Source organism: Serinus canaria, chromosome 12 (assembly GCF_022539315.1).
Source record: "Serinus canaria isolate serCan28SL12 chromosome 12, serCan2020, whole genome shotgun sequence".
NCBI lineage: Eukaryota > Metazoa > Chordata > Aves > Passeriformes > Fringillidae > Serinus > Serinus canaria.
Window position 1 is genome coordinate 12,063,915 of NC_066326.1, and position 14,021 is coordinate 12,077,935.

Here is a 14,021-nt window from a genome sequence, read left to right on the forward strand (position 1 = left end):
CTAGCCCAAAAAAGAAGTGTAAATACTGAGTGCTCTAAACAGAAGATGGGTGAGTGTTGGAAACCTAGAACTGCACTCCTTAGATTACAGCTTCCTGATAGTTTTCATGGTTGGTCAGGATCCTACTAACATCTTGGACACAAACTAGATTTAAAGTATGATTGATTTCTTTTATAAAAATACAACTTTCCGTCTTAATTTACACCAGGTTTTGGGTTCAGATGAACATAATGTAGAATTAGAATAAGGTTTTCAACATGATACCTAAGAGCAGTTGTCGGTGCCCTATCCCTGGAAACGTGGGTTGGACAGGGCAGGGAGTACCTCATCTAGTGGAAGGTCCTTGTCCATGGCAGGGGGGGTGTCATAAGATGATCCAACCCTTCCAATCATACTATTTTATGGTAGTTTGAGAAGAACAGCCTCAAGTATCTGGCTTAGTAGCCGGATGTTAGGATCTGGTTCAGGACTATCGTAATAAAGATCATTAAGGATGTTTTTCTTTAGTGAAGGATAAGTAAATACCTTCTGTTCATAGAACGTTGCCCCTGCCTTGGCTCAGTTTTACTCTCCCCTTACGCGCCCGTGTCTGGCGCTCCCTGACCCGAGCGTGCTTTGGTGCCACGCTCCCCCCGTGCTGCAGCTCGGGGCCGCTGGGCAGGGTCAGGGCGGGGTCCTGCTGGGACCGGGATGCCTAATAATTACTGTAGTAGTGGATATATATACACAATTAAAAATAGTATAGTAATGTGTCAGAGCGCTGCCGTTTGTTTCGGTTTGGTTTCTAGAGTTGGGGGTGGGGGGGGTGGTTTTGGTTTTGTCTTAATTAAATGACCTTGTCGCTATGGGGGTGCTTTTGGAGCCTCCCCGAGGATCGGTTTCCCCAGTCTCTCCCTACGTGCCGGGAGCGGACCCTTTGGCCGTCCCCCCGCCCCGCGGCTGCGAGCAAAGCGTTACCGGGGCTGCCACCTGTCCCGGCGGCCAGGGCGGGGCCGCCGCAACCGGCGTGCTCCGCGCGACCCGGAAGCTGCGCGGGGCTGGCGAGTGCGCCCGCCTACATCCCCCGTCGTGCCGCGCGGCAATAGCAAGTGAGCGCGAGGCGCAGAGCTGCACAGTGCCTGCTGGGAGCCGTAGTCCCCGCCGCGCCGCGGCCGGGTGGCGGAGGGCGGTGCTGCGGCCGAGGGATGTGGCGAGCGTGACGTGATCGTGTCCGCGTTGGAGCCGGGGCGGCCGCGGCGAGCGTGACGTGGCAGAGACCGAGCGAGGTCCCCGGTCACAGAGCACCCGCCGCCGCTGCCGGGCTCGCCTCGCGCGCGGAGAGATCCGTGCGCGTACACCGGCCGGGCCGCGCTCCCTCCTGCCCTCTTTCCCTCAGCGCTCCCCCGCCGCCGCCCAGCGCCGCCGGAGCCGCCATGGGCCTCACCATCTCCTCGCTTTTCTCGCGCCTCTTCGGCAAGAAGCAGATGCGCATCCTTATGGGTGAGGGCCACCACAGAGCCCGGACTGGCTGGGGCCGCGCAGCCGAGTCCCGCCGGAGGGGGGAGGGGAGGCCGCGGGACGGGCCGCGGGTCACGGCGGGGGAATCGCCCTGTCCCGGACTGCGGGGCGCGGACACGGCGCTCTGCCCGTCCCATGGGCTGCGGGGGGGGGCGCTGGGAGAGCGGCGGGGAGGGGAGGGGGTGAGGATCGGGCTGTATTTGCCCTTCCTTTTCTCCCGCCGTGTGCCCGTTCCCCTCCCTGCCTCGCCCGCCGCTCCCCGGTCCCGGCGAGGCCGAGCCCCGTTCCCGCACCTGCGCCGGGCCGCGCGCGGAACAAAGATGGAATTGCGGCCGGGCAGGGCCGCTGTCTCCGGGCTGGGCGCCCAGCGAGCCCCGCGCCCCGGCCATGCCCTCCTGCCCCGGCACTGCGGCTCCGCGAGCTGGATGTGACAAAGCCTGGTGTGTGCAACACCAGGGGCGTAAGAACTGCCGTATAATGGCCGATTTTCGGCAGCTGTAGGGAGCTGTAGTGTCTGTATCCTGGCTCTCGTGAAAGGGCGTTTCGGTATAGCCTCCGCGGGCATTAGTTTTGTGCCTCGTGTACAAACCGATAAAACCCTCTAGGCAGCTCTTGCAGTGCTTGTTTAGTTTTACTGTCTGCCCCCATTATAATTTATTTTTAATATCCATTTATTTTGAAATTATCTGTTCTCTTGATACATACTGTGTAGGAGTTGAAGCCAGTGGCTCTTGAAGATTCTCACTTTCAGATTATGGTTCAAAAGGTCAAAGCCAGCACATACTGCATTGGTATTTCCTCCTCTGCTCCGAGTACTTCCCTGCCTTCTTCCACCCATCTACCCACCCCTGAAAGCTTTATGGACAAACAGTTATTAGCCTCTAATTTTTTCTCAGATTCTTTTACCAAAGTGAATGGAAATTGCTTCATGGTCGTTGACTGAAGTAGCTTGTCCTAAGGAACTGAATAAAGTGCTCATTTGGATTTAGCCAGCAAGGGGAGTGGATTCTAGCTGTGAAACTTCCTGGCACACACCCATCCTTAGTGCTGCCTAGGTATGCACAGCAGACACAGTAGTGCAGCTTTTTTAAATTATAATCTTTCAGGTTCTCCATATATTTGGTGATGGTAAAGTTTGTTATTGCATACCCAGTAATATTTATTGTGTCTTAACTGTTTGAAATTAGAGACTCTCATCAATTTCAAAATAATCTGAGTCATTTTAGTCTTCAAGACAACTTAGTACTTGTGTTGGTTTCAAGGAGGTGATTTGGTTGTCTCCCTAAGAGCCAGACTCTTCATATGACTCTTAATGAGTGAAGTCAAGTCTCCAAGTGAGCTTGACTGTAGGATGTAGGGTGAGACAGAGTCTGTGGTATTTGTAGTTCTGTTACTTCTTGCAGAGTACTGAAAACAGGAAAGTGATGTCATGCAGATCTAAACTGTTTGCAGGGCTCTTCATTGGTAGGAAATCAGGTTAAATTTAGGTTAGAGATGGCTTTGGAAGGTGCATTTTCTAGCAGTTGGTTCAAATGAATTTATTTTTGTATTTGTTAAAAATTTTTGGTTTTAGGCCTTGTATTAAAATGCAGGCATGGATCAGGGCACAGGACAGCACTGTATTTGTTAAGTAGTATAGGAGAGTAGAACTCAGGGTGTGTTGTGGTGAGAGTATGTTATAGGACATAAACTGGATGTTTAGAAGCAGAATGTTACACTGAATATGATATAATTTGTGTATAACTGTAACACAAAAACTAATCTCTTCATAGCATTCTATGTCATCTATCAGCACTTTGAGAAGAGATGTCTGAATGAATACCGGGATAGAATTAACACTTTTCCTTAAGGTTATAATGTTCAGTGTATAGTTTGAAGATGGGGCTGTACAAGATCAAACATTTAAGTTTCCATATGTAGAACATCAATTAAGAAATAACTTTGTGGGGTAAAGTACTTAGGGGAAAAATATTATGTTAGTTGATACCAACTGACAATTAATTTATAATTATAACTTCCTTTTCACAGCTTTCTTCTGTTTCTGCAGACTTGAAGATTAATTAGAATTAATTTAGCTCCTAAAACAGACTTTGCGTTATTAAGTTCTGCAGAATTTAAGTATTTCTCATCAGGGACTTGCTTATTTTTTATGTTTTACCAACAGCACTTGCTTATTTTTTATGTTCTCAAATTCCATTTATGGTATGAAGTGGATATTTAATGTTATACCGTTACTGAAACTTTGTTGGTTTTTTTTAAATATACTAGTATAAGTAAGTATTTTTCAAAAATATTAAGTTACTTTTTGAAAGAAATGAACGAAAAGAAGATTAATGCATTTTCTTTATAAATAGGCATAACATGAGGGAAAAGAAAGAACTGTGGGATAGGGCTGAATGTCTGAAAGTCAGATTCAGCAACTGGGGCATTAAGAGTAGAAACAATGAGTCCTAATCCTACATGTACCTGTCTGTGAAATTCTTCAGTGATGAGTTTTTGTCATTGAAAAAATAGATAGCTATTCATTGTGCACTTTTCAGTATCATAATTTAAATTAGTGTTCTGTGTCTTGGTGTAGTTGTGCAGTGTTAACTGATATAGTAACTACTCAGGAGCTTCAGATACAAAGGTAATTATTAAATACATCGGGTGGGAATTGTCAGATTCATTGGAAATTGTGTCACTGCAACAGATCGTAATAATTTAGCTGATTTTTATTTGGGCAGGTGTTGTTTTAGACAACTGTTGGTTTGCATGCTATTGGCTTTCTGTAGTTTTTATGAGGTTTCGTGCTGTAATAAGAGAGGCAGCTTGATATTCAGCCACCAGTGATCAGAGTAGGAAGTTGGTTAATGAAGGATGTGATGTGGTCAGGGATGATGTACCTAGGGACAAGTGAACTAGAAGCTTGAGATTAAGAAAAACAACTGACAGCCTGTGAATAAAACACTCTTTAAGAGGAGTAAAGGGCTTAGAACCACGGTGATTTTAGCAGCACCTGAAAGCATTGCAGATATTTTTTCTCCAGCTAGAGGAAGAGGATGTTTGATTCAGTTTAAGGTGAATGGTTGCAAGTACAGGTCTGCATTTCCCATTTGTACTTTATTGTAATCTTGGTGCTTTGCACTACAATTGCTGCAATTGTTACACCCCTCACTGAGTCTCTTACACCTCGATCTTGACAATGATCAGTCAGGCAGTAGAATCAGTGAAAATGTTGAGTTGGGAATTTACTTTGTTTGGAGATTTAAATGTGACTTTTAATCTTGGTGAAGTTTATGTTGTGGCAGTAGCTTATAGGTGTACATTTAGTGTTGCAGTAAATGTAAACGTGTTTATTCCTGGATTACTAAAAGCAGTAGTTACACTTCCTACCAGCTCAAAACTTTAAATGTTATTTAATGCTCTGAATTTTTTTTAAATTACAGATTGGAGTAAGAAATATAATGGAGGCTATGCTTTTCATGATTTGCTTTTTTAGACTTCATAACATTTGGCCAAAAGAGGAGAGTTTTGCAAATAGGGTCACGGGGATTTGCATAAGGTCCTTCCCTCAGTTAAGCTTCTGCCTCAAGTGTGAAGTCAGAAGAAGAAAACATGTACCCATAACCTTGTAACTCAGCCTGCCTCGGTGCAAAGTCCAACAGCTTAATCAAGAGTTGTGGGTAAGAGTGGATTTAAGCAAAGTCTGGGCTTTGTACTTGCATAGGCACTGTAGCCTTCTGCCAGCACCACTGAGGTGCATGAGGGTAGAGTGGGTAACTGGGGCAATATTTTCCTAATATGGCAAGTACTTAGAAATTCTCTACTAGTGTCTAATTTCTTAACTCTGAGTCATGTCTTCAAATGGATCTTGATACCCTGTGTACATTCTTTGGAATGAGATTAGCTTTTTTCTTTGTCTTTATCTGTGTTGTTAGTATAAACCTCAAATACATTCTAGCAGTTTGTGTAGACAGTGGCATCTTTCTTACATTGGTGATTTTAACAGATCTTGTCAATGTTTGTTATATTGATAAGAGAGTAGTTTTTTGGTGGGGAGCAATAAGAATAATTTTGAGTAGTAGTTGTAACTCTTAATTGGTTCACTAAATTATCTTATTACTAATTTACTGGAAAAAACCCTACCATATCATGTACAGGCATTATATGTACTTAAGAAGGTCTGCATGTCCTACAAGTGCTTACTTGAGGTTGAGCTGTGTGAAAATAGTGTTGGGCTTCAAGCATTGTGCTGTTAAAAGCATCGGTTTTCAGCTTAGGTGCAGTATTTGAGGGTTCTGAAGTCAGCTTAGAGGGTTTTATAAGGTGACCTGACACTTCACTGGTGTGGGGAGAATTGTGGCATTGAGAAGTTTCATGGCTTGCAAGTCCTTGTGTAATTTCTGCTGCACTGTGACTTTTTTTGTTCATGTTTGTGTGTGGTTCTGAAGGAGACCAACACTTAAACAATAGCAAACTCAAACCCCTTACATTTCATTTGGCGCAAATTTAGAGTCAAGGAATTTTGGTTTTGATGGTAGATTTCCACCCCACACCCTTTGTTTTGTGCTGTCATGACATTAAGAATTAAAACAACATTTTTTTTTTTAACATACAACGATAAAATTACAAAAAGAAGCTGCATTGGTATGTTTAATCTTGTGCACGCTATTGGAATGTAGGTCAATTATAGATAGGGTTTTTAAAATTAGTTTGCTGCAACAGCAGTTTGTGTCTTGTGAAAAAGGAGGTTTTTCAAGAGTTTGGTTTCATTCTGAATGAGCAGGTAATTTTGAATCCCCCTTTTTTTTGCAATGCTAAGGAAACAGTTGTATTATTAATAGGAGAGTCACCAAACCACTTAAAGCTTAATGCATTGCAGTTGCAGAGTTGGAAGTTAACTCAGAATGCTTAAGGATGTATGTTAACCTTATAAAATGAGGATAGCATTTGGTTTCTTGCAAAAGCATTCATTAACTCTTTTGATGGGAGGTATTTTTGTTTGGGCAAATGTTACCGACAAAAGAGACATTTTGTACTGTGGTGTTTAGTACCTGCTGTTTATGGAGGTGCTTGTGTGTTAGGTATTGGGTTCTAATTTAAAGAATTCTATTTTGAGTTACATTTATGTGTTCAAAAATGCTTAACAATAAGCAGTTTCACAGTTTTGGAAAACTACAGTGTATGCTTGCAGTGTTGGTGATATGTTTAAAAAAATGTCTTAGACTTCGTTGTATTTTATTTCTGAAGTGTCCCATATCTACCATATAGCTTACATTGAAAAACAGCAAGCTTAAGTTTTGTTTTAGAAACAAGACAACAAATTTAAGTGCAGAAGGTCTTCTGAAATGACCAACAGTCATTAGGAGGAGACTTGTAATGGAAGCATCCTAGTAGATCTCACTGTATGGAAATGATATTCTGAAGAATCTCTACAGCCCTTGTGGTATATGTGGAGGGATGATGAGAGCTGCCTGATTGTGGTTTTTTCAGTGCTAAAGAAATGTTTTAGCAAAGGGAGGAGAGTCTGGAATAAGGGACAAGAAGTGTCTTTCGTGTATAGTACCAACTTCAGTTGGTCCACGTGTGCCTGTGAAGCTGAGCTTTGCGGGAAGTTGGGTAAGGGAGGCCTTCCCCAGCTTAGTAAAGTAACAAATGTGTGATCAGTTAGAAACTGTGCTGCTTGTAGATTGTTGCTGGGCTTGTAAAATCATCCTGATTTACACAGAAGAAACTTTCAATGTGAGACAAAAAGCCTAATTAACACAAATACTAAGGAAGATTCCTTGAAACTTGTGAGCATGTAGGTTGTGAATGGAGGCATCTTACTGAGCTTGTTTTCTTCATTACTTGTTCTCTCTCGGTGCTGGGTAGAGAAGATTGGGAGAAACATACAGTAGTTTCTCAGCAATGAGTTAAAAGTGTTTAAAAAGCTGTTCTCAGTAAAAAACCCTTAATACTCTGCATGTAAAATGACATGCTTTTAAATTAGCAGGCTGTAGTTCAGTTTGTGAACTAAAGCAAGTTTTCTCTTTCTTCTAGTTGGTTTGGACGCTGCTGGTAAGACAACCATTCTTTATAAACTGAAACTAGGAGAAATTGTCACCACAATTCCCACTATTGGTAAGATTACCTGTTCTTACATCTTTATTCCTGTTATCCTAAACCTGACAGGCCTCTGAAGAGTGCAGTGATTTGCTATCTTTGTAGGTAGAATAAGAATCAAGACAAGCATAACTGTCTGGTACTGCCATAACATAACTGTGTCAGAGCAAAGAGACATCCAGACCAGAATCCAGGTACTGACTGTGGCCAGTCGCAGATGCCCAGGAAGACAGGAACCAGATAAATAGCACCACTTACCCCAAACATCATGAGCCTCACAGTTTGTGCTCAGCCACTGGGACTTGGATTTAAGTGATTTGTGGTTTTTCCCCCTTCAGTCAGTTTTCTTCCTGATTTATCAGTTCAGTATTGATAAGCCACTTTATACATATTTGGGAGAAGTGTACCTTAGGAAGTATCTATCTTTAACATGGTTAGAATTATCTTTTAACACTAGAATTAACTATTTCTAATTACTGAACTCCTTCATTTTTAGGTTTTAATGTGGAGACGGTAGAATATAAAAACATTTGTTTCACAGTTTGGGATGTTGGTGGTCAAGATAAAATTAGACCTCTTTGGAGGCATTATTTCCAAAACACACAGGTAAGAGAACTCAGATGGCAATAGTTAAAGACCTGCTTTGTAAAGCCTCATTGTGTTTTGTAGAGTACATATGGAAAGTTGTTTTCTTTCTTTCAGAAAGGCTCTGCACTACTTCCTGCAACTTCTGAGGGTACCCAGATTTTATTCTAGTTGACGCTAGTTTGTTCCCCTGAAGGTTTCAAACCTAGTTGTGAGTGTAGCCTCTCAATGACCAAGTCCTTTAGGGTCTACCAATGTTCTGTAATGTGCCAGAGCAACTGGTTTGTTCTGAGGAACTCTTAAAATATATGGCTTTTACTATGGTAAATCAGTGTTTTTAATAAGCTGAGTATCTAAAATATGGTAGAAGATCTTGTTACCAATTGATTGAAAAGTGATAGCTTCACAATGATGTGACTGCCATCAGTTTTTTGATACCTTTGGTTTACAAGTAGTGAGGTAAGTTGCTTATTAGTATCAGAAAACTTCTGCAGTGAGTTTGTTTGGGTTTTTTTTTTTTTCTTGTCTTGAATATAGAATTGTTTCCATGATATTTGTGTGCAGCATGATACATATGATTGGTGCAGAAAAATATAGAGGTCTGGATTGCCAAAAGGGACCTTGCACCACCACACTGTTGTGAATAGAGCAATACTTATTTTCAGTTCCTTATTCCTGTCCTGTTACTAAATACTTCTAAAAGATACTTCTCTTTCCTTGAAGACAATGATAAAAGCAAGGTTTTCAGACTGAAAGGTTAAAAGTAAATAGTGTAAGAAGAGCCCTTGAATAACAGAGATGTCATTAGAAATACTGTTTGATACAAACTTTTTAAAACAAATTCAGGCATTACTTTAAGGGTGTGGGTTTTTTCGGTTAAATATGAGATGGTGAAGCACTTGTGATTTTCAATAGAGTGAGTGAAAGGGGAGGGGGAAGAGTTATTTTATGTGATTTTATTGCTTTTTTTCCCCCTAACTTTATTTTTAAGTTGAGACATAGGTAGTTGTTCAGACACTTATCATGCATTGTTTAAACAGAAAGTTCTGTTATATTTGTCCCCTTTCTTAGGTAAGCAATCACAATATTCAATATGAGTGTTTTGGTGGTTTAAGAATAGGGCTGCATATTTACTTTTTTTTTTTCAAATCTGCTTAACTTTCTATAGGGCCTCATTTTTGTGGTAGACAGCAATGACAGAGAGAGAATCCAGGAAGCAGCAGAAGAGCTGCAGAAAATGGTAAATATCAATATCTTCTGAGGTATATTTGTTAGACTGACTTGTTCTGTTTTTGAATATTTGTCAGGTTCCTTAAGAGATTTAGGATTTTACAGTTTTAGGGAGTCTGTACAGTGTGTATTGTATTCAGCTGGTAATTCTGGGTCACATAGCGCACCAAGATGTTATTTCCACTCTGTGGAGAGCCAGTAATGTGTCAGAACCTTTCATTCATGAAACCTTGATAGAAATGCGGCAGGAAAAGAATTTTGGAAGAACAGATTGGTGCTAGAGAATATTTCATCAGCAAGGTGCCCATAAATTTAAACTTTTTAAATTGAAAGGTGACTTCCTTAATTGCAGGAGTTCTGTTGTATGCTAGTTGAATTTCATTCAATACTTACTAGTGACTTCAGGAGCAAGAATGAAAATGTTTACAACCCTTAAATCAGTATTTAGATTTTTTTTTTTTTAGTAACTGAAGCAATTTAATAACATCCCTGTTTTTTTCTGTTAGCTTCAGGAGGATGAGCTGCGAGATGCGGTGCTGCTTCTGTTCGCAAACAAACAGGACCTGCCAAATGCCATGGCAATCAGTGAAATGACAGATAAACTAGGCCTTCAGTCTCTGCGTAACAGAACTGTAAGTGCTCAGCTTTCTGACTGCTGAACTCTTTTTTCCCTCTATTATTTATCATAAACGTAAAGTTCCTCTAAGGGAAAGAGTAGCTTTCACCTCTTTCTTTAGAAAGATGCACACACCTGCTGTTAAACTTCATAATGCATAATTCAGGTCCTTGTTCAAAATAAGTGATTTAGAAGTAGAATCCAGTGTGTTCAGCTTTTAGAGGTGTTTCATTTCTCACCTTTTTCTGAAAACATACAAACATTCCAGTTTGTCATTGAAATGCAGACATCCAGCATTTCACAAAGTATGTGACAGGCTTTCCTGTTTTCTCAGTACTCTGGGAGAACAAATGCATTCTGCATTCCCACCTCCAGGAGGAACTTATGTAGCTTCTAAAACATTAGACTTCATCTGCTCAAGTTTTAGAGACACAGGTTTGCTTCACATGAACCATCCTACCTTTTATAATGTGAGCGTCTGTGTTGGCTCACTAAGATCCTGACCATAGAAGCTGTTGCAGAGGTCCATTCATGTAGGTAATTCCATGTTCACTTCCCAAAGAGCAGTCTTTCAGAGACAAGAAGTAGTTTTCAGCATGTAAACCAAATACAAGTTCTGTATTTGTTTCTTGATGCCTTAAGCTATGTTGTAGCCTTTACTAGGCCAGCATTTGAATTTCTGGATAATGTCTGAACCTCCTCTGCACTGCATGTACTTAAAATTTTTTAAAATACCATTTGTTCAATCTTGACTCTACTTACAGCACAAAATAGTATTTAAAGAACACTGGTATAACACACACACACAATTATAACAACACTAAAGAGTATCACACACTGTCATAACTTAGCCTACATTTTGTCAGTATTTAAATTGAATTTTTGTATTCTGCATTAACAGTGGTATGTCCAGGCTACCTGTGCTACGCAAGGAACTGGTCTGTATGAGGGACTTGACTGGCTGTCAAATGAACTCTCAAAACGCTAATTCCAACTGGATGACTCTTTCACCAGGGACATGTTTGATATAAGTGGTCTAGGCTTGTTACAACAAAATTAGTTTGCGTCTTGGTTATTACAATATCTGGAACTGATATTTGGGCAGGATATTACAGCGTTTCAACTTGTTTCATTGCCAATTTATTGTTTACCGAGCTACATGTTGCAAAGGTAGCAATATGCTTGGGTAAAAATCTCCTTAACTTGGAAAAAGTGTATCTTCTGATTTTATTCCCCTTGTTAGCCTAAATGCCTGAATATAGTTATTGTGACATCTTTAAGATCTGTTTGGAATACTCTTTGAGCCCCAATAAATTAATGTTTTAATTTTTTTTCTCCCTGCTACTCTTAGTTTACTGATGTCGTTTCATTCCTCAGACAGTCTGCTGATTTAAAAATGTAGCATTCCGTATGTATTTATTTCTCTCCCTTGCCAAAAAGATTTCCTAATTCTGCTTGTTCCAAGCCAAGGAAATGCTCTAAAACACTATACAAATCTACTGCACTGAGGAACATTTTATTAATCCTTGGGTTCTGTCAGCCCAACTTGCCTTTGTGTGAATTGGATTTGATGGGTAGAATAGTTCTGTGCTGGTTGCGAAGAGCTCATGTTGAGGTTGTTTTTAATATTCAGCAGATTGTCTTCCTTTATATTGTATCTTTTTTTTATGTTGCATGTTGCTTTTTGGTATCAGCCTGACTATTTTTGCCCAGTGTATAATAGTTCTGCTGAAGTTTTACTGTTTGTTGGTGAACATATCTTCATAAGGAAATTTTGGAAAATTCATGAAACTCAATGGATTTGTTTCTTCATAACCCACTTGGAATTATTCCTAATAAAATGATAAAATGTATAGTTCTGTGTATTCTCTTCTTGATTCCTGAAATAGTTGAATGCAAATTATCATTTATTCTTTCTCCATATACTGAGCTTTCCTGCAGCTTGAATATGGACACCAGTCTCAAATTTTCACTTGTTTGGAGCTGTATAGAGTGGGACATGGAATGGAGGCAACCAAGTTGTATACAGTGCAGTAGAGTAGCTGTCAATGGGGCTTACATAATTCTGTAATGTCTTTTGAAGTTGTAAATCTAAAATTCCTTTCAAGATGTCCAGATATGAAAATACTAACAGTTAAAAAATTGTAATAAAACAAATTTGAACTGCCTAAAAAGCATGCATGTCTGTTTCATAGTTTTACCTACATGTCAAAACCTACATGGGTCCCAGCAGGAGAGTCACACATTCTGTTGGTGGCTAGCTGGGAAGGTAACCTGAGTGCTTTTACAGGGATATAGCAAATATTATAATAATGCTGATAATCACCCCTCAAAAATCATTTCTACACAACTGCTGCTGTCTGTTTTCATATTTCTGTCTCCTTACACCTTTGTAGTTCAAAAGGCATAAATTAATATGTGTTTTGAGGCTGCTTCTAATGGGTGGTTTAGAATCTTTTCCTGTTGCCTGTCTGCTGTATAGAAGCAAATACTGTTCAACCCTCCCAACTAAAATGTGCTGTCCTATTGATTGGATGTCTTTAGGAACCTGAAGCATGATTCTGTTGCAGTTTCAGGCTAAATGCTTCTTATTTTCCACCCAGGTCTGGTTACCCTTGCTACAAGAAATCCCAGTGACAAGGTCTTGTAAACTCAAGCTAATTTTGGTTCAGAACACCTTCCTGGGTAGCTTGTGCTGTAAGTGAGGTTTAACTTCTTAGGAGGTGCTGTTACTATGAGCACAGGTAAGCAGGGAGCATTCCAGAGTTTTTGAATACACTCCTTAAATGTCTTCAGTGAGTAACGGAAACCCAGGAGACAGTGTAAGGTGAGAAGGGTTTTGCCTGCACCTTTAATGAATTGCTGATTACTTATTAACCAAAGCTGATATACCCATGCATTTGATCAGTAGCTATTGATGTGCACATTTCTAGCAATGCAGTTCTTTGAATTAAACCTTAAAACGTACACCTTGTTCAGAAGAGACAGCTTGTCTCTAATACAAGCTGGTTTTTGTAGTCCTAGTAGGTTAAAATAAACAATGCTTGTTACACAGTTAGAGGTAGTCTTTAAATGAAATTGTAGATACTTAAATTAGGCCTAAAACCATGAAGGAAACATTCTGCTTGGTAGAGATTTAATTTTTTAAATGAGTAAGTATTCAAGTTGAGGTGAGCTCTGTTGAGCCACTATGCTTTTCAGTTGCAACATGTGTATACGAAGTTCATATTTCTGAGTCATCATGTTTGGGTTTTTGTATCAGTAGGTGTAATTCTGCTATAAAATGAATAATTTTTTCAAGTCGGAAAGTAATGAAGATCTTGGACTTCATTTTAAGAGTGACGGAATCTGTATGAGGGTTAAGGCTACAGCTTGCACTGAAATGCAGTAAACAATGTTTTACATCAGCAACAACATACAGTACAGCCCTGTTCTTCAGAGGAAGATGAAATTCCCATGAACACCCAATTTCCTCATGTCTGTTAAGAGTTTAGATACTAATATGGTTTGTCATTTCCCTATCAGAAGTCAAGTACCTGAACTTCAGGGAACTGCTGTCCCTGAAGTTCAAAATCTTGAACAGGCATGAGACTGCTAAAAATGTGTTCCTCATTCACTGTAGTACAGGAAATCCTGAGTTCCAGTAGCTGAAATGTCTCTGTGTACATTACCTTCTATATTTAAACAAATGGGTAAGTTCTGCTGCACTGGGGAGTTAGTCAAGTAATATTTGTGTACAGGAAGCTTTATTTCAGTGTGTCAGATGGCCAGCTTAACTATAGAGAACAAAATACTGAAGAAAGAGTGGGTTTTCTTTTATTTGACCATGGTGACACAATTTATTTCTCGAATATTAAACACATGCATTATCTTCATTTTTTTTAAATTGCTTACAAGAATAGCCCAGGTTGTGTAAAACCTTGGTTTGGGGTTTGCCCGTAAAGAAAATTCAGAGCCCAGTTATTAGTCTCTTGTTAGCTTAAGAAATCCTTCTATAAAGGTCTGG

General features: G+C 40.3%; 1 protein-coding gene across 1 annotated transcript; it reads left to right on the forward strand.

The window, feature by feature from the left end:
• Nucleotides 1-1,194: 1,194 nt before the first annotated feature.
• ARF4 (ADP ribosylation factor 4) lies at nt 1,195-11,868 on the forward strand. The gene is made up of 6 exons (XM_050979325.1): nt 1,195-1,479; nt 7,522-7,602; nt 8,081-8,190; nt 9,338-9,409; nt 9,906-10,031; nt 10,917-11,868. Exons 1-6 carry the CDS (start codon nt 1,413-1,415, stop codon nt 11,001-11,003), a joined length of 543 nt encoding a protein of 180 aa, XP_050835282.1. The 5' UTR covers nt 1,195-1,412; the 3' UTR covers nt 11,004-11,868.
• Nucleotides 11,869-14,021: the final 2,153 nt, after the last annotated feature.